General features: G+C 39.7%; 1 protein-coding gene across 1 annotated transcript; it reads right to left on the minus strand.

Annotated features, from left to right (window-relative positions):
* Positions 1–239: 239 nt before the first annotated feature.
* ncaph (non-SMC condensin I complex, subunit H) lies at positions 240–20,020 on the minus strand. The gene is made up of 18 exons (XM_034871700.1): positions 19,858–20,020; positions 17,942–18,161; positions 17,646–17,736; positions 17,345–17,437; positions 16,241–16,358; positions 15,910–16,061; positions 15,483–15,672; positions 15,286–15,368; positions 13,246–13,439; positions 12,570–12,715; positions 10,504–10,610; positions 6,760–6,879; positions 5,780–5,887; positions 3,795–3,941; positions 2,821–2,931; positions 2,514–2,590; positions 1,557–1,632; positions 240–619 (listed from the first exon to the last, which is right to left on the minus strand). Exons 2-18 carry the CDS (start codon positions 18,154–18,156, stop codon positions 560–562), a joined length of 2,088 nt encoding a protein of 695 aa, XP_034727591.1. The 5' UTR covers positions 18,157–18,161; positions 19,858–20,020; the 3' UTR covers positions 240–559.
* Positions 20,021–26,703: the final 6,683 nt, after the last annotated feature.

A 26,703-nucleotide genomic window follows, 5' to 3' on the forward strand; every position in this document is an offset into this window, starting at 1 on the left:
GAGTCCCACCCAGCCAGTTGCACCGAGCAACCGGTTTTACCTCCATCTGGAAGGCGGTGTGGTGAGGCTAAAATGCTTCGGTCATGTCAGAAGACTTCTGTATGCTGCTCTGAGTCACAAGCAGCTAAAAATAATCCCAACTATTATGTCTATTTTGGAGAACAATTTGCCTGGCAGGCATAAGCAACTGAATTGTGTGAAAAAAAGCCTAATGATGTAAAATTATGCTCTACAGCATGTTTTAGAAAAAAGGCTTTTATTTTCTTGAAAATATACATTTTCTATGCAGTGGGTGAGTCGTTAAATTATCTACACACAGGATAAGCATCAATAGTACAGAATACAAAAGAAAAGCCAATGCTTTTCAAATAATAGAGGCAGTTTTGACTTTTCAATAGTTCCTTATTGCGTATTGTATTTGCTAGAAAATCAATAAAAACATTATACAATCTAAACAAGAGAATGTCAGAGATATACCAGATAGTATATAGTAAAGAGTTAAAGAGATGAAGAGGTGGAGAATAGCAGCAACTCTCCCTAAATCATCATTTTATTCTTCTCAGTGGCCTTGTCTGATGATGATATCTGACATGTCATCAACCTTCACCAGCTCCAAATTCTGAAATAAAGAAAACATATTCCATATTGCACACTACTTTAAAAAGATATATATACACTTTTCATTTTTCAACAGATGGCTACATGTTTAAACAACCATTTCAGATGCTCCAGTTTGTAAGAACTTTGTAGCAAAACTCCAGGGTGAAGATAAAAATGGAAGGTGTGTACACACGTTCTCCTTCATTTCCTTCTGCCTGCCTCATTATTGGTTTTAGGTATTTCATGTTGTTGACAGGAAAACACTTAATTTAAGGTGAAGAAAACTACCTTTAGCAGCAATATCCATAGTGTAATAATCACACACAAAGTATATACACACATACACACACACACACACACATCTATATATATTATATACACATATGTATACAGTTTTGATGCAAAATATTCACAGATGAAGCCTTTTAGGTATCAATATTTTTCACACACACACACACACACACACACACACACACACACACACACTACATAAATACAGAATATCTACACACATAGATATTCCCATACACTCAAACATAAATACACACATCTATATGTATATATTGTACACATAGATATACAGTTTTGATGCAAAATATTCAGATGAAGCCTTTTACGCATCAGTATTTTTCCCACACACTTCAATATTAAATACATGATAAAATACAATATGTATATGAAATACATCTTGAAATAAATAAATGAGGCAATAAGTAAATGTAAATATAGTTAAATAAATGACAAGGTTTTACTTTACTGTTATTTCCCTTCCTTATTTATTCCCACTTCTTATATTCAAATGAAGGGGTGTGGCTATCCCACTGTCTCAGACCAAAGCAGCTTTCCTAACTCTACCTGCCTCCCTCCCACTCTTTTTTTATATTTATGTATTTCAGGCTGTATGTTTTTGAAAATGTTGAATAAAACAGCATTCTTTAAGCCCTGAAAAAACTCACCTTTTCATTGGCAAGATGAAGCAGTGCGACAAAAGCCAGAGGCACCGACAGGTTCTGAGCCATCGTGTTTGGCAATCTAGAGAGGGGGAGGGGGGGAGAGAGAGAGAGAGAGAGAGAGAGGGGGAGATGCAAAAAAATTTCAATTTTTTAAAGCAATGGAACTCTAGAGATGAAATTTTTTCTTCACAAAAATATACAAACATTATAAAGACTGTTGAATCTACACTTCCATGGAAACCCTGATCTATCCAGACAACAGTGAAAATCTGTACACGCCATGCACTTTTGGTGAGTGCTTTTCAGTCCTTGGCTGTGTCTCAGACCGCCTACTTGCACACTTCAAACACTTAGTTTTAATTATGTAGTGTAGATAACGCAAAAACTCTGCGTGAGTGCGCTGAAAGAACCCGGATGACCCCCTAAAAACGAAAGTTCAGTGTGGAACAATGGACACTACGCGCACTAAACCCGCGCCATCTGGACTACAAAGCAGAAAGGGAAGTGAACAGAGACATTGGCTGGCAGCTGATTGGATAAACGCGCCACATGGGTCTGACTTCTCCCTGAATTCACAACCGAGCCTATTGGCGGCCAGATGGCGGCTTGTTTGGAATGTTCCAAAATAGCTCACCAAAACTTGTTTCTGAAAACATTTTAAACAAGCAGTAAGCCATTCAGTTGCTGAATTGTTTTTCTTTTTATAAATCGGCAAAGGTCCATTTAATAGATTTTTGTCAGATTTTGAGAGGCGGAGAGCCGAGATAAACCGCTCGTCATTTCTGGTAAGTGTTTTAACGTAAGTGTTCCTTTTGGGACAATACTAACTATCAACAGTGGGCACTACGGCAGTACGTGGTCAGTGCACATTAGCAGTGTACTGACGAAAGGATGCGGAATGAGACACAGTCCTTATTATTCCCCATCAGTGCTGTGCCATGGCAGGAGGTCTGCAGGTACCTTTGAAGCAGCGTCTTTGTAGTCTGGCTAAAGACCTTCTCCCCACACACTTCTTGTTTCTCCACAGTATCCACCTCCTGTAGGGAAGATTAAGACATAACTAATAAAATAGACTGGTACAAAGACACACACACATCCCTGACTGCTGAGAGTCTATACCACCCACCAAATGTGAGCAATGACCAAATGAAATCTATCGTCTTATATAACTGCAGACAAAAGAAGCTGATACATGGCCATTCTACCAGTTTATAGTTTATAAAGTATCTTCAGTTTATAGTATCTCATAGTCTATAGTGGAACTTACCTCTGTGGGTTTCTCTGGGCTTTCAGCCAGAAGTGTCCACATGCTGTTCTTGAGTCTCTTCATGTCCATTTTCTTTGCTGTTTTAGCATAATTAATCTCAATCTTGTTGACCTACAAAAACAAACAGTTCAATTATAAACCAGTCCAAGTCATGATGAGCCGAATAGTTTGTTTAAACTGTGTCCACAGCGGTCAGGCTTCTAAACAATCGCTGTCAGGCCTTGTCCCTCGCCTTCCGCTCTCTGTGTTGCAATTCTCAAAATCCCTTCGCTAAAAAAATAAAAAATAAATAAAAAACTTCTTGCAAGTTACATGCTGAAATTGCAAGTTTGAAGAAAAATGTGGATCGTGCAACAAATTAGGCCAGCTTGGTTCTTTCCGTGAAAGATTGTGAAGCTTTACAAAGAACATGTTTACTGCATTTCCTCTAACTGGGACGTTTTGGGTCAGATTGGCAGGGATTGTTATGGACAAAGTACACGCCACTATACACTGGTAAGAGCAATTGGCGTGTAACCATGTATACAGCTAATTTAAATAGCTCATGCTGCTGCATTGTGTGAACAGTTAACTTACTTAATATTTTATGTGATCAGTTTACAGAAATGCAATCAACCCAGGGTTATTGGTTTGTTTGTCAGCAGGATTACAGAAAAACTACTGGCCCGATTTTCATGACACTTGGTGGAAGAGTGTAGCATGGACCAAGGAAGAAGCCATCACATTTTAGAGCAGATCTGAATCACCGGGTGGATGTTTTCCAGTTAGAATAAGTTGTTTGTTGTGCATTCATGTGTTGCCGGAATAACTGAGTTCCTGGCAGGGAAATTCACGCTGCATCAACATTGTGTGCTTTGGTGGAGGTCTGTTCTGTCCAAACTCCCTTCTAGTTTCAGAAGATTTTAGAGCAGAAAGATGCTGCATTTAAAGACCCAGCTACAGTATGACCCGCACCAAACTCTTGTAATACCCACCCTGTGTGGTTCAGGTACCAGATCCTCCTCCCCGTAGGTGGAAATGCCCTCTAGATCTTGTGTGGGCGGAGGTATGCTGTCACCTGAAGGCTGTGTATCGTCTGAACCAGCAAACCCTTCGACATCATCATCATCACTGTCGCCCCCCTGATGAGGAAGATGGACAAGGAAATGCAAAGACAAAGGATAAAAACATTCAAGATGTGGTTCCCAATCAATTTTAAATGACAATTCTATATTATTGTTCCTCCTAGACTTGAAACAATTATTATAAAAATGTCTAATCGTCAATATTTTTACATAATTGCTGTTTTTTGTTTAACTAAAACTAATTTGCTAACATTAGCTAAGGTCTTGAATGGTAGTTGTTGGTTTTGTTTAGCTATGCCAAATTGTAAATATATGTACGTGATTATTGGTCAGACTTTAGTTCTAATTTTAATTATTAGTTGCTGGCACTTGACCCTATCCAAGTTCATTGCAACAAAATTGACAAGGGGGATGGGGGTACATTAAGAAAAAATATTTGATATTAAAGAGGCATCGTTTAGTTCTGTTAGAGAGTCTGTTATGATTAATGTTGCTCGCTTGTGTGATGTGAAGTTCATATATGGTTTTAATAAGTTAGAGAGCCTGTTATGGTTCATTAACCAAATCACTCTTTCCATTACTCAGCAGAAGACAAGACCCAAATGAAAGTGTTCTTGCTGCAAGGGAATCCTCTGTTTGTCACCTAATTATCAGAATACCTAACAACTTCATAGGTGAATTTGTGGTACATTATCTGGGTTACATGACAGTGAGTATTCAGTATAACCAAAAGATGTATCCTGGAATAGACCTTTTTCATGGAAGACATGTTGACATGTCATAGTAGGAAAAGCACAGATGTATTCAAACCTATTAATGATGGCGGCGTTCCACTTCGGAGAGGTATTCTGCATGCTGACTAACTGAACAACTTACTGGGACACTTGAATTGAATGCTTTTCCTACTATGACAAGTCAAAATGTCGGTCGTGAAAAAGGTCTTTTCATTAAAAGCTTAAAAATCCCATGGCATGAAAATTTCACTCTGAGGCTTTCAACATTAAAATGAACTCCCCCAGCGGTTAGAAATGCCAGTAGGTGTAAACCGAGCCCTGGGTATCCTGCTCTGCCTTTGACAGAATTAAAGCTCAGATGGCCTGATCTGGAATCTTTCTCCCCTTTCTCTGCTCTGCCCGCCCAGAGAATTTGGTCCGCCCATGAGTGAGAGACATCATGGCTTTCAAACGAGCAAAGTGGCAGTTGGTCAAGACCACACCCCCAGCCTCCACCTTGACCTCACTCTCTCCTCCTCTAAAGCTAGAGTCTTAGAAATGGCACATCCTAAAGAAAGCTCATTGTGGGAATGGCTCTAGTGGCTGTAATTCTGCACCAAGGCTGAATTTTGGGAAAGAGACTTTAGATATGGTACTAGGGGTCCACTAAAGTCTATATAAAAGCATCATGTCATGGGACGTTTAAATGTGTTTAAAAAAGTAATTTTTTTAAATATAATTTGACTGAAAGAATTATATTGTTAACAATACCATTACAACCATGTACAACAATAAGATGTACAGCTAAATTTGGAATTGAACAGCTCTAGTTCCTCCAGAGATTAGAAGACATCACATTTAGGGGACTTTACAGTACAGTATTTGGTAGTAGTAGCCAAAGGTATCACCTAGACTAGAGTTATTTTACAAAGAAGGGACAAAGCCACACATCTACTTCCCAGTTTGTTCTTTCCAAACAGCCAGTGTCATACAGGTCATGCTGTGTACATTTGACCAAACTAACTGAAATACCTTGCAATGTCTATTCTCTATATATGAAAAACAAACAAAAAAACATATCTCCCGCCCCAACTCCTTAGATAAAGAAAGTATGATTTTACGGTATTTTAACAAACAGACAAAAACAAACTCAATCAAAAGCGATAATAAAAAAGTTCAGACCTGAAGACCTGGACAGAAGTTGGCCGTGTCGTTGGCGTTGTTGTAGTCGTAGTCGCCAATGCCTTCTCCAAGCTCTCCGGACAGCCTCTTCTGGCCTTCTTGACTCAACTAGAGTCAACAAAACCAAATACATCTTTCTTAACCAACAAATCATCTTTATGTGGACGCGGATACTGAAGGCACATTATGTTATTAGGCCTGTTTTTTTGTTTGAAGGTATTCTAAGCGATGCTGGGTGAGGTTACTTCTTATTGACGCTTGAAGTATTTTTAAACAAAACAAGACCAGCTGCTTCAGCGCATTAACCGCCCAAACCTCACTCCTCCTTGTCGGTTAGTGGCTGGAACGCTGGAACACGGTCTGTGCATGCTTAGTGGTGCAGGCTGGCACTGTTTTTTGCCGTTTGTAGACCCTGGGCTGTCTACAGAGAGTGTGTTCTGGGGACAGGTAGCTCGCGGACAGTGAGGAGCTGTTTGCTGTATGTGACACAAAAATGTTGTAGCCTTAAAAATGCATGGCGTCCCCTTAGAGCACCTTTAACCGCAATTAATTGCCAACATTGGCTATGGTCCTATGGGTATGACGGTAATTATCAGTCTTATGTTCATTTAAGAAGAAAAAAATGAATTGTATGATAATGAAGAGGCCCGGTTTACTTTAAATTACATTCTCTGGGTCACATAACAATATAACAAAAGATATATTCAAAGTTTGTCTGGAAAATGTATATATATTCTTTTTAAAAATTGGACTGAAAGATTATTATATTGTTAATTGCAATTATTTCTAAGGAAATTAATTGTAAAACAAAAGTTTGAATAGTCACAGCTCTATATATGATGACTGTAGCATGGCTAATATTATGTAAAAAAATGTCTTTCTTTGGCCAACATTGGCCCCGTATCAGTGTTGAAGAGGACGGCTGAGTTCCTCTGCCTTTAACCTCTTCCAGTCAGCTGACAGGAGTAGTGAAGACTCACCGAGTTGGAGGGTTTGAGTCTGAGCTGGGAGAGCGTCTCTGGGGAAAACTGGAAGTCTGCTGGCAGAGAGGTTTTCTTATTGCTTGACGTGAGGGCCGACTTGCTGTTGGTGGTGGCCGCCTGCGAAGGGAAGGCAGAAAATGTCGGATTGAGTTCAGATACTTTTAAGTGTCTAAGGTGTCTTGAACATTTTCAACTCATATGCTCTCAATTTGACTGTATTTAGAGATTTTGTTCAGTGTCTCAAATCCATACAAATAGTGCTATCACTTACAGACTAGCTGAGTATTTTATTTGCAGATAATAAGGATGTAATGATGCATCGTTGATCAGTTAAAAATCTACATAAATGTAAAGATTACAACAGGTTGAGATAAAACATTGATGCAATTTTTAACTACTTTTGATTTCACTTTGTGGACTTCAGACATCACTAAGTGTTTTTAAGAGTTCTTTGAATTTAGTTTTTTTGATGTGGGATTTGTTTTAGAAATCCAATTATTAATTTTATTTATTTAAGAGCAAAATACAATTGTAAGTGCACTTTTGATAAAAGAACGTATTGTTTTGAACAATTTATATAAATAAAGGAATATTTTCAATCATTTGTCTGCAGCTCCTTCTGTAAAAAAAAATCTTTTAAACCCCAAATCATTGATAGCATCAGATGGTGAGTTGAGTGTATCATTACATCCCTAGCAGATTATGGGTCCTATTTCAAGGAATTTTATCTAGAGATAAAACCGTAGGTATCATTATGTATCGTGTCAATGTATCACCTAAGAGTCTGTGCTCCGATCAGCAAAAATAGCTGTCCTGACAATTTGATGACATTTGATCTGAAACTACCAGGGTGGCTTAGTTCTAAAATGTTGTCGTCAGGTCCAGTTCACAAGCGGATTACCCACACTCTTGAAGGGTAACTACCGTTTTTTTTTCAACCTGGACCCTATTTTCCTATGTTTTTGTGTCTAAGCGACATGGGATGGGTAGAATAATCTTTGAAATTGGCTCATTATATAGCTCCAGTCAGCAGCGGCGAGACAAGCTACAATGTAAGTTAGTAGGGCAATTGTCCAGCTCATATTTACCTTCAGATTGATATTCTAAGTGTCTGGGCAGGATCCCTTCAGAGACAGACCTTTAAAGTGCTCATATTTTTGCTCATTTATAGGTACATAGTTATATTTAGAGGTTCTTTCAGAATAGGTTTTCATAGTTTAATTTTCAAAAAACTTTATATTGTTGTTGTACTGCACATTGCTGCAGATCCTCTCTGTATTGAACTCTCTGTTTTAGCTACAGAGTGAGACATTGCACTTCTGTTCAATCTTTGTTGGGACTTGTGCAGTAGCTAGTTAAGACAATCGTAGGGTGGTACTTGCCCTAACGTTACGTGGGATCCATAATACCGCGAGTATGAGGGCGTGCCGCACTAGCAGCTAGGCGAGCATTATATTCATATCCATATTATTCATGTGGATATGATTGTTATTTTAACATCCTGGTATTATTTGTATGTTGTTTATAATGTCTGTAAGCTACTGGGACAATACATTTGTCCTTGGGGATCAATAAAGTATCTATCTAGCATGTGATTGCAGTAGATATACAATAAAAAATATATACATAAAAAATACGGTATCGCAATTCGAATAAAAATTGACGTTTTTGCACACCCTAAAAAAGATATATAACACAATTAAGGGAAGGGGTATACCCAAAAGGCATTAAATGACCACTTTAAAACCTCTGTGAGACCTTTCTGTTTAACCAGAAACAGCCCTCAAGTCGCTAATGCTAAACCCAAAAGACTCTATTTTAAAAAAGCAATACTTTTAGCATGTATAGAGCAAACATATTCTCACATGTAAACTATGTGTTCATTTCAACCAAAACTAGAGTTGTGATGGTTGAAACAATGAAAAGATGGCTTTGCATAGTTTTATTTTGTTTCTGTCTGCTTTGAATAAAGTGTATTTTACAATGCCCAAATTGCCCGGTAATTTACATGGAGTCTGGTGGGTTTAGCAAACGAAATTTCGTGGGTAAAACATCAACCTCCTTAAAAATCCTTTCCATAATGTTGTCAGACACTAAGAATATTAATTAAAGCCTGTCAGTGGCAAAACAACATCCCTATTAACTTAGATTGGAGCTTGTTTTGCCCGCTGCTGGCTGCAGTCATCCTATTTAATACTGGTCTAATTTCAAAGATTGATGTTCCCATCAGTCACTTAGAAACAGGGACTCCAGGGGGGAAAAAAAACACCAGTAGTTATCCTTTAAGAATAGAGTGTGGTGCTGGTTAATTAGCTATAACTACCACACTGAATGCTGTGTTGCTATCGCTACCACACCAAGAAGTGCCATGTTTTTTCATTTGGTTTGGTTTCACACTACATTTGTTACACGAGAGAGAGAGAGAGAGAGAGAGAGAGAGAGAGAGAGAGAGAGAGAGAGAGAGAGAGAGAGAGAGAGAGAGAGATTTTCACACAGACAACAAGCGATTTGTGCTCAGAACAGCTTATGGATCGGAAAGTTATCATGCTTTTAATCTATATTAGTCCATAAATTGTGTGCAAGATTGAAATTGCAGGCAAGTAAATGTACTTTCTGTCGGTCTGAGCTTGTCACCTCAAAAAAACATCCTTGCAAGGGTATACATTGTCTCTAAAGATATGGATTAATTGATTCTAACGACATGGACTGGGTTTGATGAAATTGTGTCGTACACAGATTCAAGGTTTTCTAAACAAAACTTATCAAAATTGGAGCAAATCCGACATTTGGCGAGTTGGGGAGCGCAATGTTCCATGACACATTAACATTCCATTTCCGTTGAGTATTAGGCCTATATGTGAGAGTACCTGTGTAAAGTCTTCCGTTCTCAGCTGAAGAAGACACATAAACGTTACAGCTGCAGTGGTTACCATTGCTCATTAGCCTAGCAGCTAGCTCAGTTTCCTCCACAGTTGAATTTTAGCCTGCATCCACGTTTCCTAGCCTAAAAAATAGCAGCTTTTATTGGTAGAGAGAGCAACATGTAAGCAAACTGCCAAGTTGCCTCTTTGCAACATTTTTCTTTTGGGGGTAAGGCAGTTCACATTACCGGCGGTCTGCCCACTGACCACAGATGAAGCCACAGTGTCTTCCCACACACACTTTTTTTTTTATAGATTGTTATTAGCTTAGAAATTCATAAAAAACATTTTTCCCAGTATACTCAGCAGTACAATTTGTATACGCTGTATTCTTCAAAAGGCATGATGTGTGTGTCTCCTTTTTAAACATGACTGCAGGTTGACTGCTTTTAGCCACAGGTGTCAATTGTGGGCAACAATATTGTTGTGGTTACAACTACACACAGAACTCGGCGTGATGATTATTACTGAAACCTGGCTGAACCCCCTCATCTCAGATGCCGCTGTGCAAGCAGACCGAGCTAGCAACTGGCAGGATCGAAAACAAGAACTCGGGTAAGACCAGAGGAGGAGGACTGTGCATTTGTGTGAATGATGAATGAGTTCTACCAGCAGGATTGTTCTAGTTTACCGTTTAACACATTATATCTTGTGCCTTTGGACAACGAGCGGTATGAATCTTCATCGTCATCATCATCATCCAAACCTTGGCAAAAAAGCAAATTTCTGGAAATGTCCCACTTTGCCCTTATAAATATCAGGTAATACTTTCCAACTGTGAATGTGTTGTCTTTAAAATGACAGCAGCGAGGGGTCTTACTCTCGTAGTGCGGAAGTAGGTTTCAAAGTTGACGTCGTCATTGAAGTCAATTTCAAAGGTCTTCTTGGGCTTTCTTTTACGCGTCTCCTTGTCAGGCAAATGGTCCACTATAAGAGATTAAGTACATGATGCAGGGAAAAGACAGCCATTAGAAAATCACCTCAGCTTTTGTAGAAAATGTGAAAGCTTAATTTATACCTCAAAAGGTAAAAACAAACAAAAATAAACCCAACGTGTACAGCGTCCAAATAAATTTCTGCTACATTTATAGCATTACATGTAACGGAATGGCTATGGACCAAAGCTTCACATAAAGACAGCACAAAGAGAAATAACGCAGTAAGTTGAGGCTGCATTAGTCCTGCTTTGCCACACCTCCATCCACAGTGTTGCGGAGGAGGGTCTGGCCATTCCACAACATTCCAGGATGGGAGAAGAATACTATTTGAATGTGATTTTCTTTAGAAATAGGTTGGCTAAGGTTAGCTAATCTCGGTCTTCTTGTGTCATGTCTGATGAACAATAAGGATACATTCACACTAAGTCTTAATTCTTAATTAAGATATTTTTGTTCAAATCCGATTTTTTCCTTAACGGTTCACATTACCAACAGGTTCTGATATACCATGTCTGGTTTTGAACTGACCCGCATGCACAAAAGAAGAATGACTGACATCAGACGCAGCCCGCTGTTGCACTAAAGTTGGGGAGGTTATGGAGGAAGTAAGCATTTTGTCTTTGATTTCAAAATGTTTGTGAAATGGCAGCCGTGACATAAATAAGAAGGGGCTGCGGAGGAGAAGAATGAAGAGAAAGAGAGACAAATTATTTTTGGCCTTTTGCTAGGTTCTGTCTTCAATTTCACTACAGGAAGTCTGGAGGACCAATTTGAACCTCAGGACAGGTTTTTCCGGTATATTGCCCCTAACTCAGCAGGAACGTGCCAGCCCTCACTTAAATTGTGCCACGGGGCGACCCTCTGACTCACACGCTTGCATGAGTTAGATTCCTTGATCCGTGTTTTAGAATGAGTTGGTTGGGTTGCCAACATCACTGCACCAGCTATGCTGCCTCATAGGTGGAAGCTACTCAACCGACTAACGCGCAAGCTATTAATAATGATACAGTCTCTCTGTCTTCATGTCAGTACAGCAGCTCGGCGGTCACGAGTGAGAGAGGAAAGGCATTAACGTGGAACGCTATTACACTTTCCTTTATCCGCTCATTGGACTAATTTTGGGGATACTATGTGCGTGCATCAATAAGAAGTCTGATGGCAATCATATGCAGGATTTATGAATGTATGTTAGCAACAGGAGGCTAATTCATGAGGGTGCTAATTTATGTGTGAGGTAGTATTGCGCATCTGTTCATGTGCGCTGCAAGAGTTATGTTTCTTTTTATTGAATGTGTATACAGTGCAAATAAAACCAAGAATGTAGTTTAATCTCAGTAATGATGGTATATTAGGTTATTACTGCCACTATGTTAAAAGGCAAACGTTCCTCTGTTCTGTCGTTATGCAGATGTCAATGAGTCTAGACGGCACCGTAGTTAAGGGAAATTAGGTCAAGTTGTAATGTCCTGCCCTTACCAGCGGCAGCATCTAATACTGTATATTTACTGAGGGCATTTAAATGTATGTCTGATCAACTACCACCAGTAGACTTTTTGGGGATTCTAAAATGTACCTGAATTCATGAATTATATAGTATAGCTATAGCAGACATGAATGTAATCTCACGTCTGCTGTTTCTGTAGCCTATAATTGTCAGCTGGAGTGTGCAGTGAGTGCTTGTCGGACGCAACCGTTTACAGAGCCTTATTGTTAAGCAGTGTGGATACTCACATAGTTATAGTTATTGTTCTTAATGTGAACGGGCTTTAAGGCTACACTAGTTAATAAAAAAATGTTTTTGTTATAATGTTATAACTAGTATATAGCCTGCCTACATTTAGCAAGTACATGGGAAAAATAATATGTACCATGTCTTGCTCCAGGGCACTTCTCTACTCTGACACCTCAGTCGACTCTAACTATGTGTTAAACCACAATGTTCACTCACACTTGTGCTTTGGCTTGAACTGCCAGTAGCCGGGTCCCGCCCACGTGGCCATGGTCCTGGGGCTGAAGTAGGAGTACTCCCTGGGCTGAGAGGACAGCTGCAGACACATAGTGGCGATGTCTCCCTCTCCGATGGGAATCACATCCCTGTACCACGATCACAACAGCGTGAGAACCAATTCAAACCAGCAAGCACTTGTACAAAAAAATCTGTCATCTGTTAAAAGAGGCTGTGGCTGAGTGTTGATTTTGACCCATTCAGTAAGCCCTAATGAAGTAAATACCTCCTCTCATGGTGATAATAGGCAATGCAATTATCTTAGCCCCATGATTAAATAATGCATTTCAAACTTAGCAAGCTTGAGTAAACATTACCAACGGCAATCCTAAGTAGATTAAGTAGACATTAAGAAGGAGAGGCTTATTCCTGTATATAACTTAATTGACGTTCTTTCATCCTAACACAACATGCAAACTGCATTGAAAGAGTACTAGGGGAAACAGATAAAGAGCGCAGAAACCAGAGAAAGAAAAGATATCACCACAAAGTGAGCCTGATACTATGAAAATGGTTAAAACAGGAAATTCAATCAGTAATGAGTGTAATTAGTGAGTTCCTCTACATCTCAGCAGAAAACACACACCCCTTTCAACTGCTCTACAAGCCACGACCGTACCTTCCTTTTCCAGAGCCGGAGGCCTCACAGCCATCCTTGTACTCCTTGACTCTCTCCTCACAGTCACCCATTCCCTCATCATAGTCGGCGCCAAAGTCCTGGCAGTCATCTTCTTCCAGCTCAGGCTCGGGCTCAGCGTTCACATCAAACACGTGTTCGCCCTGCTTCATCTTGTCCAAAAGCTGATTCATGGTCTGAAAGAAGATGCACAGTCAGCTGGGATCTGACAGCCTCTGTAAATAAAGCTGTTCTCACATATGAACTCCGGACAATGTCCAAGGGAACAGGCCCGAACATATTCTGGAGATTACATTTTAGACAAAGGAAAAAATACACAAAAAAGTAGACAAATCATAATAAGAGTTACAATAATAATAACAATAATAATAAAATATGTAACACACACACACACACACACACACACACACACACACACACACACACACACACACACACACACACACACACACACACACACACACACACACACACACACACACACACACACACACACACACACACACACACACACACACACACACACACACAGATGTATAAGGAGTAAGGTGTGAATGAATACAAATGACATATTGCACTGTAGGTGACAGAGTAATAAATAAATATGCATAGTTCGGAATATTCTCAAGTGATGGATCATGTTGCAGGATCCGCTGGCAGTGCTATATTATAATTATACAATTATATTGTGATTTAATGCAATTCATTATCATTTAAAGTGTCATATAACAAAAAGGTTATCTCAGGACACTTTACAGATTAGAGTAGGTCTAGACCACAGATAGCAATAAAGCAGAGGAGATTGTCCGTGTCAGACACAAAGAAATACTATTTAGGCAAGGGGGAGAGGGGGGGGGGCGCCTAGGCAGAGTGTGCAGAATACAGGACATCAGCCGGTTTGTGATTTGGTCATAAAATAAGACCGGTAAGTCTCCTGCCCTTCATTGTATTTGTCGGACAATTTTGGCATCTGCCCCTAATGACAGAAGTTCCCAAATCTCGCAGTCTCTCCAGTCAGACATTTTGTTTTCTGTCTTTGTATAAATCACATCATTATCCTAGGCAAGGCAAGGCAGCTTTATTTGTATAGCACATTTCAGCAACAGGGCAATTCAAAGTGCTTTACACAAAATCAGTTAAAAAATAAAAACAGTTAAAAAATAAAAACAGATAAAACACGTGAATTAAAAATGGAAACATTAAGACACATAAAACACAAGAGTAAAAGTTACAGTGCAGCATAAGAAATTAAACATTAAAAGAATATAATTTAAAGAAAGGCAACATCAAAAAGAAAGGTCCCCAGCCTTGATTTAAAAGAACTGAGGGTAGCAGCGGCTCTGCAGGTTTCTGGGAGTTTATTCCAGATATGAGGAGCATAGAAACTGAAAGCTGCTTCACCCTGTTTAGTTCTGACTCTGGGGACAGAAAGTAGACCTGTCCCAGATGACCTGAGAGGTCTGGGTGGTTCGTAGTGAAGTAGCACATCAGAAATGTATTTTGGCCCTAAACCATTGAGTGATTTATAAACTAGCAAAAGTACTTTGAAATCAATTCTTTGAGGCACAGGAAGCCAGTGTAAAGGACACTATAAAACATAAATACAACCACTCACTTGCGATAACTCACACTTTGGGCTCAATTGGAGATTACACAGACTTTGTAATAATTAACTTGCAGAGTACAGAACAATTGATGTTTGAGCTAACTGTTTCGGATATCTGCATTCTCACATACAGCTCCGCTGGTTAACATCTACATACTTTCAGGATTTAAGTCCATTTGTGAAAGGGGCTCAAGACTCATACAGTTGATTTGGGAACATATGAGTATAAAAAGGTATGTGGCCCTATTCTGCAGTCCTAGAGTCCAGTCCTATTGGCACTGTTTTTTTCCATCTCAAAGTTGGCAAACATTTAAGGGGAATTGCTGCTTTTCTTACCACTTAATCTGAGAAATATCAAATAATTCCATCAGAATCATTTATAATACTGGGTTAGGTGGTTAAATTGTTTCTCTGACCTGCTCAGGGTTCCAGCTAGTGAAGGAGAAGTCCTTCAGTGAGGGGCAGATGGAGCTTTTCTCCTTGGAACGTTGTAGTCCGGCTGGCAGAAACACAGCACAGAAAGATGGGGAGGGGGACAGTTCAAAAGATGAGACACACAGCGGGTTGTTAATAAGGTTCTCACGAAAGATTGGGCAGAGTAAATGGATTTTACCCATGAATGGGGATGCAGGAACTCCCTGCGGGGGTGGAGGAGAGTACGAGGGCCTGGACTGCAGGAGGGTCATGTAGGCGGGAAACAGCAGCTCACAGCGGCTGTCTTCACTGAAGAGAACAGACAGGAAGACGCCTGCCGTGCTGCTCTCATCGAAGGACGAGGCCATCCGATGAAACATGGGGTCCACCTGGGGGGGAGGGGGAACAGTTGATCAAGTTCATTTGAAAATAGTACTAAAATAAAAATGTAATGAACTGACTAAGACTTCAGAGTAAAATGTCCTTCATGCATGTTGATGGACAACAATATTACCTAATAACCCTGCTAATTGCATTCTGTCCACAGCACTTCTATCCTTCTTCTGAAATTGGTATGGGTGTCATCTGAACTAATACTTTCCTGTAAAGATAACACTATGCAGTACCTCACACTTCCTTTCAGACTCTGCACTATTGATGTTGCTTAGGTTCTGCTCCACTGTCTTCTTAGGAGGTCTCTTTTTCTTTGGCTGCTTGGCAGTCCCATCACCTGCTGCACCCCCTTCATTTTCCCCATCTTCCTCCATCAGACCATGGCCTGTAGATGCGGGAAAAAAATAGAGAAACAAAAAAAAGCAGAAAACTTAAAATTATGTAACAATGTAGGTAGACAAAGATTTACATTCTGTAGGACATAGCCTTGGAGAAAAAGGCACCCATTCCAGTGTTTTCAAATGAAAATCCAACAACACACATGAAAGTAAAAAAGGCTCTTACCTTCTCCAGGTTTGGTCTCGGCCCCCAGGCCCCCCAGCACCCTGTAGGCATCAGCATGAACAGCATCCACCCTCACAGCATAGATCTTGGTACTGGCATCCAAAGTGCCAGCTGCCACCTTACGGAGGACAGACACACAGGTCAATTTGATTTAAATAGCCAAATATCACAAATTTGATTCAAGGAGAAATGCAAACATCATACACACTTATACACATGTATGCCTGTCGCGATAGTCAATATGTCAATTAATCGCACAATAAAAAAATTAAAATGAGCTCGATAATGTTTTGCTTTTTAGCTGCATCTTCGCCAAAATTAAAGCAGAAAACAGAACTATTTTAGAACAAACATTAACTGGCCATATGGCAGATGTGTCCAGTTCCAGTGTTAAATATTCTCCAGAAATAATAGGTTTTTTGATCTTTGAAAAGGTGTCCCTTCATTATTTGACATTATCATTATGTTAGACGAAAAATTACAATATCCTTGTTTATTGCAATCCTTTCTGGGACAATTTATCGTCCAGCAAAATGTATTATTGTGACAGGCACATGCTTGTAAAACATATTTAATAAAAATGTAATAAATACAACAGTCTCGTCAGACTTGACTGGGTCCGCAGCTTTCATTAGGTCAAGTCAGTATGCTGAAGACATCAGAACAAACACTGTGTCAGTCAGTTTAATTAAAAAATTGAATACGCTCCATTACTGATGTATATTTGAAATGAAAGCCCATTTTTCTTGAAATGAAAACGTCTGGTGAAAAAAGACACATTTTGGTTTAGGAAAAATACATTGATAACAGCTTTAGAATTTCAATGTTGATACATTTTCGATTAATAGCCCAGCTCTAACATTTCTGTAAAAAGTTTCTTTAAAAAGGAATTCACCTTACTGATTTTAAGAAAAGAAAAATACAAGATACACCTTTGACAACTTTTTGCAGGGATGACAAAAAGGTTTTCAAGGTTAAACTGGGGACAAATAAAGTATGATTTGGTCCCACTTCTTGAAGTTAGTCAAAAGTTCAAAGATTTCTGGTGAACCAAGGGGGAGTTATCAAAGGCACATAAAGTAGATGAAAAATTAAAATTCAAACCTTGAAGTTTGTGAGCTCAGAATCTTTCTGTTTGAGAATGTCAGCCATGTAATCAATCAGATGTAGACCAAAGGCATTTTTGGTCGTGATTTTCTGCCAAAAAAGAAAAAAAGAAATGCATTTTGATTCCTTCCTTTCAAGTCTTAATACTCTCTATTTCAAAAGTAATATGTCTTAAACACATAGAAAATGAAACGGACAAGTAGAAAAAAAACATAACATTTCCATTGTAATTATTGTAGCACTTCAAAAGGCACACTGTGTGAGACACTGATTGATTTCCAGACACACACATACTCACATTCTCAGTGGAGAGTTTTATGCAAGTAGAGTAATGCTCTGTGATCTGTGCATTTGACAGTTTGGGCACGGCAGCAGGAGTCCCCGCAGCACTGAATACAAAAATGAGATTATCTTCAGCCACTTCAGATCCATATAGGCAATGCAAACAGAAAGTGGCTGTTAAGTTTAATGCTAGTTTAAATGGTTTTGGAAATCACATTCACTCAAAAACGTTTACATGTCACACCATCACAAAAGTCATGCTAAAAACACAGTCCAAAGCATGGTTGGCCTAACCTTGAGCGTACAGCTTACCTATGAGAGGCAGAGTCAGTAATGGAGGAGTCATTGGCAGACTGAAGATCAATGACCCTGGACCTCCGGCGCTGACGTCGTTCTTGCACATCATCGTTGAAGGCCGCCTGCAGCGGGGTGCTGCAGGTTAGAGGGGACGACACACCCTTGTTCTTCAAGGAGGACGCCGTCCAGCCTGGAAGTATCCGGGAGACTGGTGTGGAGGCTGCACTCATCTTAGCTAGAGACAGACAAAACACACAACCAGGGTCCTAAATGAACTTTTATTTATCCACCAGCCAAATGGCTTGTGAATGTTCAAAATTTTTCTAGCCACTTAAAAAGGTCCCATGACGTGGTGCTCTGTGAATGCTTTTAGTGGTCCCCTAATAACATATCTGAAGTCTCTTTCTCAAATTCGGCCCTATGACCTCATAAGGGGCAAGATTCCATTCATCCATTTTCTCAAAAGGCAGAGCAGGATACCCAGGGCTCGGTTTAAACCTATCACCATTCCTAGCTCCTGGGGGACCATAGGCAGGCTGAGGGACACATATTAATGTTACACAAACTCATAAAGTAAAATTGTCATGCCATGGGACCTTTAATAGATTACAGGGCTGCGCAATTAATCACAATGTTATCAAAATTGCAACATGGACTAGTCTAGTGCAATATCCAAATTGCAGGGGGGTGCAATATTTGTTAAAGGCAAAATATGCATCAAACCGTTCTGAATGAAGTATTGTGGTGCAGCAGAGATGTCCCGGCCTACACACTACAACTTTGTTTGGTACCGATGTTTGCAAAAATAACATATATAATCATTTCAATTTTTTTAAATGTAATAGTAGTCAATGCAAATGAGAATAATGACACAAACAATATCGTGAATCATATCGCAGTTGCAATATCATTTAAAATAATCGTAATTAGATGTTTTCCTCATACTTCATGCTGCCCTAATAGATTACCATTTGTTTTGGCTGGTGAGTGATGCATATCTACCAGCCACTTCCATATTTTACTATGAAAAGGCTGGTAAATGGAGCTAATTTTCAACTCTGCATACAATCAGAGGCTACATGTTGAACAAGGTCTAAGTTTCACCTTCAAACTCAAACTAGCTAGGATGTTTCAAGATAGAAATGAGTGTATTCTGTATGGTTGTATAAAATGGCTTGCAGTGTCAGAGCATACCAGTCTTAGAAAATTGGAAACAGTAGGCTACATGTTTTTAGCTTATATTGTACAGTTGAATTTAAAGCCAAGTTTGACACCCTTCACAATGAGCTGACGTACAGTGGTAGGCCATATGTAAACATATTAGGATTCGAGTGAGAAGATCATCTTATGCAAAGAGTCAAAATAAATCTGCATTCATGCAACGGAATCAACTTAGCACGTTAAATGTTACCATGTTTGCTGGAAAGGTGCACACTTAGTTAATACGCCTTGGCAAAGATAAGAAAGGTTTTTTTCAAAAAAATGTTTTGCCTCATCCACTAACATAACGCGATGCATTCCTAAAATACATTTTTTAAAGAAAGTGCTGCTTTGTGGGTTATATCTATGTAGATCGCGTTTTTTCTGAATTAAATTAACTTAAGCTAGACGACACGCACACATAAACAAAGGACTCCAGCGGGTTCATAACGTCAACTTAAAAAGTGTTTAAGTCATCTCTAATAGGCCTTTTGAAAGCAAAATGTTATATTAACACAGCATATTTCCTAACCTGTTTAATTAGATGTTTAACCCCGAACCAAACAACCACAAAAACTAACGTTGCCCTAGCTCAATTAGCCAGCTAGGAGAGGACGCTAACATTACATGCTAATATGAACGTGTTGTTGCTATCTTTGATAGCTAACGTTAACTGGCTCCATGACAAGCAAGAACTTTAACACGAAACTTACTTGGTTCTTCCAACTTACCTCAATTTGTTTAAAATCCGATGTGGCTTTAATGGGTCTCGTTATAATTTGTTATACAGCATACAGACAACAGAGAAAGTTGTAGTTTTTCTTCCTGTACAGCGTTTGAATTTTTGCGCCGAACGGTTTACGTAACGACACTATACGTTATGACGTCAAACCACGCCCATTCCGAGTTTTTTTTTACCAACGAGCACAGACCATTGATAAGATACAGTGACGGGAAAATAACAATATTATAATCGCCGTTGTGTGTTGTAATTTTCTTAATTTTGTATCGTTTGCATGTATATCTATTTTATGACTAAAAACGTTTATTTTCATCAAACAATTGCTTTTTATTATTATTGGTAGTAGTACCGCTAGAAGTAGTAGTGGTAGATATTATGATGCCGTATTATGCTCATGAATAAACATTTCAGAATCAGAAAAGGGTTTATTGCCACAATAAGTTACAACTATGTTGAATTTGCTTTGGTGATGGGTGGATATGAACAAACATTAAACATTAATATTAAATGAACAATAAATAAAGAAACAACTATTTACAAATAGCTGTTTTGCATCCTAAAGGAAACACTGTTATGCCTTTGCCGGTCCAGTTTTTCTCACAAAGTCACAAAATGATTTGCAGCAGGTAGACGGCACTACAGTGAGAGGTCTCACTTTGTAGCTAAAACAAGTGAGATGTCTCACTCTGTAGCTAAAACAGAGACCTAAATACACAGGGTGAAAACAGGATCTGCAGCAATGTGCAGAACAACAAAAATATATTGCTTTTTGAAAATGAAATCATGTAACCCTATTCTGGAACACCCTCAAAATACAATAATGAACCTGAAAATGAGCAGAATATGGGCGCTTTAAGTTTTGGAAGCAACATGTACACAGTCACAGACATGCGTACACATGCAGACACACATTGTGTAAAAACATCGCATTGTATTATGAACAGTGCAAAATTACCAATCAGCTCTGCTCTTTAGGAGTTCATTAAAAGGCTACATGGTACTGAAAGTCAGCAGTGATAATGATTATCTAGCTCAGGGGTTGGCAACCTTTTCAACATTCTTCTTAATAATAGGGGAAATGGGGGGAAATGGGGGGAAATGTCATCAAACTACTGTAAATGACAGGCTATGCTCCTGCCAATGGATATGAAAGAGGCTGTTTTGCACGCGGACAGGCAATTATTGAGCTTAATGGCGGCCCCTGATCTTGCTGGATGACAAGACATCAAAAACCGCCAACACAAAGACAGGCGTATGAAGCTAGACACAAAAGTGTAGAAGGGAAGATATGCTGGTTAGGGCTAAAGCAGAGGAACACACAGCACAAGCACAAGAGCTAGAAACATGATCGGAATACCCAAAACACACAATCTGCCACAGACAAACCGTAAGGACACCATTTACACCAAGACACTGGGTGACCTACTGTCTAACAGGTTGTTCCTTTAACGACAGAAATTCACATTTCGTCAATTAAAGTGGAGACTGATCAGAAGATATTCTGATAACTGAATATAGTACAATAACATCTCAAGACCATAAAAGTACATTACTGAATTTTATGCAAATGGTAAATATATAGGAATTTCTAAACAATGCTGTAATTATTACAGACTGCTGGATCAGGGGTTCAATCGGATGAAATGGTGGTCTTTGGCCCAATGTGGATAAACTGTATGTGCTCCTGCTGATTTATGTTTCTGACAATAATGTTATGACACATTTATTTCTCAGGCAACTGTCATATGTGTTGAGAAGGATATAGAGTGGATGAGTTGACTAAGATGGAAAAACAATAGCTGCTCACTAGGTGGCAGTAGAAAATAAGGCAAGGCTCCATTTTGGCAATTCCAATACATGCCACAGCACTGGTGTGACATTTGGGTAGACCACTGTCTGTTGCATTTCCACTATTTGCTCTTTATTAAGAATTAATGGGAAAAAAAATTCATCCCGTCATCTATCTGCTGCAGCAAGCTCATTCGCATTTGCATGGCAATGTATGAATTACGTTTCTGGATTTCACCAGTGCATTCAACACCATCCAGCCACTGCTACTGGGTGAGAAGCTGAGGGTGATAGGTGTCAATGTGTCCACAATCTCTTGGATCACTGACCATCTGACAGGCAGGCAAAAGTTTGTCCATCTGGACCATGTTCTGTGTGATGGGGTTGTGAGTGAGTGGTACAGGGGCTCCACAGGGGACAGTGCTGTCACCTTTCCTGTTCACCTTACACACCTCACACTTTCAGTACAACTCTGGGTCATGTAACCTACAGTTAGAGTACCTACATTTTGGACAGGAAGGGGAGTACAGAGCGCTGGTGGACAACTTGGTGGAGTGGGCTGTTAAAAATTGCCTGCTGAACGGGCCAGAGATGGTGAGGTGGAGATTGATTTCAGGAGGAGGGCTGCGTAAAGAATTCAATCATCTTTAGACACAGGCCGAATTGCCTCTAAAGTATCTAGTATCGAAAAATGCCTTGTCATTCAATACCCAATTTCAACACCTAAGGAGGAAATCTCATCAGTGTCGGTGAGCCAGCAAGCATGCAGAATGCTTCTACTAAGATCTAGTAATGCTTGTGACCACCTGTTTAGTGTTACACCTCGTAGAGGCAGGAAGGGAACACTCTACGTTACACAGAGACAGGCTCACGTAGTACGAGCTGAAAAATAAATTAAAAGATTTTGCCGTGGGCGCCTGGTTAGCTCACTTGGTAAGGCCTATAGAGGTTTACTCATCAATGCAGCGGCCCTCTTGGGGAGGCGGTTGTCTGGCTCCTGCTGATGCCACTGAGGAGCCGCGCTGCCGCACGCTGGCCTAGGGCACAACGCACCAGGACTTGCGTAAATGATGGACACATGGATGAATTTCTGACTGCACCGGAGCAATGCTGCAAGGAGAACTTTGTCGATATAGAATCTAAATATGTGACAGGTATCTAACATTTCTGTGTTTAAAGATAAATCAGTGCCAGTTAAAGGCAGGAGGTGATGTTGTCTCTAAAAAAAATTCCATTTAAGAAGCTCATGAAGTTGTCGCCTCTGTGGTCTACTACTACATGACTCAATAGAGCTGGGACTCTCTGTCAGCCTGGCTACAGTGCTAAAAATAATGTACATTTTTGAAAAACCCAAACATAATTTTTCCTTTTGACACTAGTGTAAGCTACACAGTGTATACATCAGGACCAGCAAGAACTGAAACAAATGCCTCAATATAGGGTAACACTAAGAATCTCGGGTGGAAGACTGTCATAGTATTCATAGCTGGATGTGGTTCCAGGTTTAACACAGGCAAACCCAATGTGTGTGTGTGTGTGTGTGTGTGTGTGGATGCGTGTTTGCTGTAAAAGCTCTTTTGCACTTCAGTGTGATATATGGTTATGGCATTAAAACCAAAAGACAGTGTGTGTGTGTTGGGTCATGTGTGTGTATGTGTGTGTGTTATACTGACAGGCGCTATTTTTTAACCACCCATACATAAACATAAGAACATGCATGCACATATTTATGTCAGGATGCAGCAGTGCAAAAAAAAAAGGAAAGCATTTACTGTATCTCTTCAGCAGAAGCCTCAGCTTTTTTTAACTAGACAAAGCCATTTGATTGATTTTTCCTTCCCGGTCTTGATGGGAGATGATGAGAATTAATTAATGACTCATCTTTCCTTGCTTTCTCTGCTTCTCTGCAATCCTAATTATTTTCACTCTGTAGTTGTCAAACACTAACATTTCTTGCTCGAAGTTATTTATAACACTGAACCTCGGTTACTTCTTGTTTATCTTAGTTTGACTTGTCTTTTGCACAAACACACACACTTACTCTTGTTATCTCAGGGTAATGGGGCACTATAGCATACTCAAAGAATGTGCAGTGCTATAAAGGCCTATAATAAATTGTGTTGTTCACTTAAGTCTGCTTGGCAGAGGCAAGGAGGGGCTGAGGTCCAAGTCGTTGAAGGAGATATTTCAATCAGGAGAGACATGTTTGCACATGTGCAAAAAGGTTTATGGAACAGCATAATAAAATGTACAAAGCCTTTGGCCATTAGACTCCATTGGTATACTAAAAGTTCGTATATAGGGGTAGAGAACCATCATAACCCCCCTGAGGGAACCTAGACACCGGTGGTGGTGACAAAGGAGCCCAAAGACCAGACCGATGGAGGTTCTGGACCGGTCAGCTAGAGTCGATGACTGGAGGTGAAAGAGGGGGTGGAGGGTTGCACGCTTTGCCTGAAACAACAGCTGATAGCAAAGGGAGAAACTGAATTTAAAGCAGGATTGTGACTCTGTGGTTGGCCCTTGAAATTTGTGCGTGATTCTGATTGGTTTGGCAGGAACGTGAACGCCTCCACCAGCTGATTGGATTTAAGTAAAGAGCATTTATTAAGAGTTAGGTTTTCCTGAAAGAATTTACGCTGAGCTACATTTTCAATCAGGAGAGAGTAGTTTGCAGATATGCAACAGTTATACACAGCCTGATAAAATGTACACTTAGTTGGATAACAGCTGATTTGATTTAGGAACAGTGATTAAAAGTTAGGTCATCCTGAAAGAATTTACTCTGAGCTACAGATGTACTGTAGTGGTCCAATGCTTTTAATGAAATTACAAAGCAGGGGTGTGCTGTAAAAGGGTACACAGGGTTGTTAAAAAGGGCAGACTGAATCAGTAGAACAAGGTCAAAGAATAAATTGTTGGCTATTAATATGACAAAAAAAAGAAAAAGAAAAAGAAAAGAAATGCACTATGTATCGTAATTTTTAATAACTAACGTTTGGTGAGTGTATTGAATGTCCTAAACTGTATGGTAGTAACAGCACTGTGCACTTCTAAATGTCCAACTTTGTATCTGTATAGAAAAGATTTGAATGTGTAATAAAGTGCTGTTTTTAACAAGGAATGGAGGAAACGTTGGATTTCAACATCGGTTTTTGAAATCATTTTGACGGTGGAAATATGTGATACTTTATATCTTAGCAGACACACACACACCGGATAGCAGAAAAATACTTTACTAATAATTATTTTTTCCTCTAAGGTTTGGAGGAGGAAGGTTTCCTCTAAGGAACAACATGGTAAATCAATTGTTAAAGTAAAGTACGGAGTGTTAAGCTCACCATTAGGACCACAACCCAGAGTCTTCAAAGACGGTTTGAAAGACAGTTAGTGTCACAAGCCCTGAAGTGGTACCCTTGGGGGGTATACCACCAGGGACGTTTTGGAGCATTTTGATGAGTGATGTCACAGATTTTTCATTAAACGTAAACATCACTAAGCATAAACAAGCAAGCTGGCAATGTGATTCATATTCCTTTTGACATTTTTAAGCTGTAAAAGTGATTAACAGTTGGTGGTAATGTTCCCAGAAACTTTGCAAAATGAAAAATACAGAAGCAATTCCACCAGCAAAAGGCAGAGAAGACAAAGACTGCTTATGCCAATCATATACTAGAACAAGGATCTTCAACAGGGGGTCCGGTACCCATAGGGGGTCCTCAGAGTTGCTGCGGGGGGGGCTCCAAATTGTAAAAAAGAAAGAAAACGTCTTAACATGAATCCAACATGTTATAAGAAAATATAAATCCCCACCTATAGGTAAGGTAGTCACTAAGGTAGTAATCTCACTTTGCCAGACCCTACTTCAAAGCGCGCTGGAGGAAGGTCTGGCCGATCCACATAGCATTTAGGGATGGGAGGAAAATGTGCTCTGATTTATCGGCATTTCTTTAAACCAATCACAATCGCCTTGGGCGGTGCCAAGCACTTGAGAAATGCTGCGGTGCAGCGGCAAAATAGGCTCGGAAGGAGCTTGTTTTTGTGGATCATGTGTACGTTCAAAAGTGGTTTTAGTCGTGCAACAAATAACTCAAATTGGACAGATAGTCTAGCTAGCTGTCTGGATTTACTCTCCAGAGATCTGAGGAGCAGTTAACCATAGTACCATACCATGGTACCATACCATAAATACACCAGGGTTTAAAATGCCATTACAAAAGCCCAAGGTATCCTTTCTGCCGCTCTACCTTTGAGTAAATAAAAGCTCAGATGGGCCGATCTGGAAAGGGGAGGCAATCTTGTCCCTTATGAAGTCATAAGGTGCAACATTACCTGCCCTTTCTCTGCTTTGCCCACCCAGAGAATGTGGCCTGCCTATGAGAAAGAGAAAGACATCATCAAACGAACAAAAGTGGCAGTAGGGCAATTTAGGGCAAGACTCAGGATTTCATTCCAATATTGGAAATTTATAAATTTGTAATTTGCAACAGTGGAAGCCCTTGAAAAGTCGTTTAATATAAGGTCAGCATAAGATGTAATCATGGATGTAAACAATTCAGGTTTAACGTGGCTTGAAATTGATATTTCATTTCCTATGACAAATGAAAAGTTTCTGCTGTAGATGAATAATCTGCAGGCAGCTTCACTCAGGTTTACAGAGTAAAATCCCAGTTTGTTATTGTTTTTCTGCTTGTCCCTTCTTTTGTACATATTTGCTTACCAAACAGCAGCCAGACACAGTTAGAAACTAGCTAGTGAACATGGTGGAGCATTAAGCAGCTCAAAAACTGAACTGGAAGAAAACAAACAGAAATCCTACTGAATGATCATCTTGCTCATACTTACAACATACTACATTTAGAGAATTCCTTTGAAGTACATTCCCATTGTGGCTGATTCCTATTTTGACGTTGTACTTATTGAGTCTGCTGAGCTTCTGAGTAAGCTGCTGGCTCTATCGGGAGAGAGATGTTAATTCCCTGACCTCCACTGTGTCTGTGTCTTACATTTGGGAACCTTTTCATCTGAACCAGCTGAGTTCTGGGAT

This window comes from Etheostoma cragini, chromosome 5, assembly GCF_013103735.1.
Source record: "Etheostoma cragini isolate CJK2018 chromosome 5, CSU_Ecrag_1.0, whole genome shotgun sequence".
NCBI lineage: Eukaryota > Metazoa > Chordata > Actinopteri > Perciformes > Percidae > Etheostoma > Etheostoma cragini.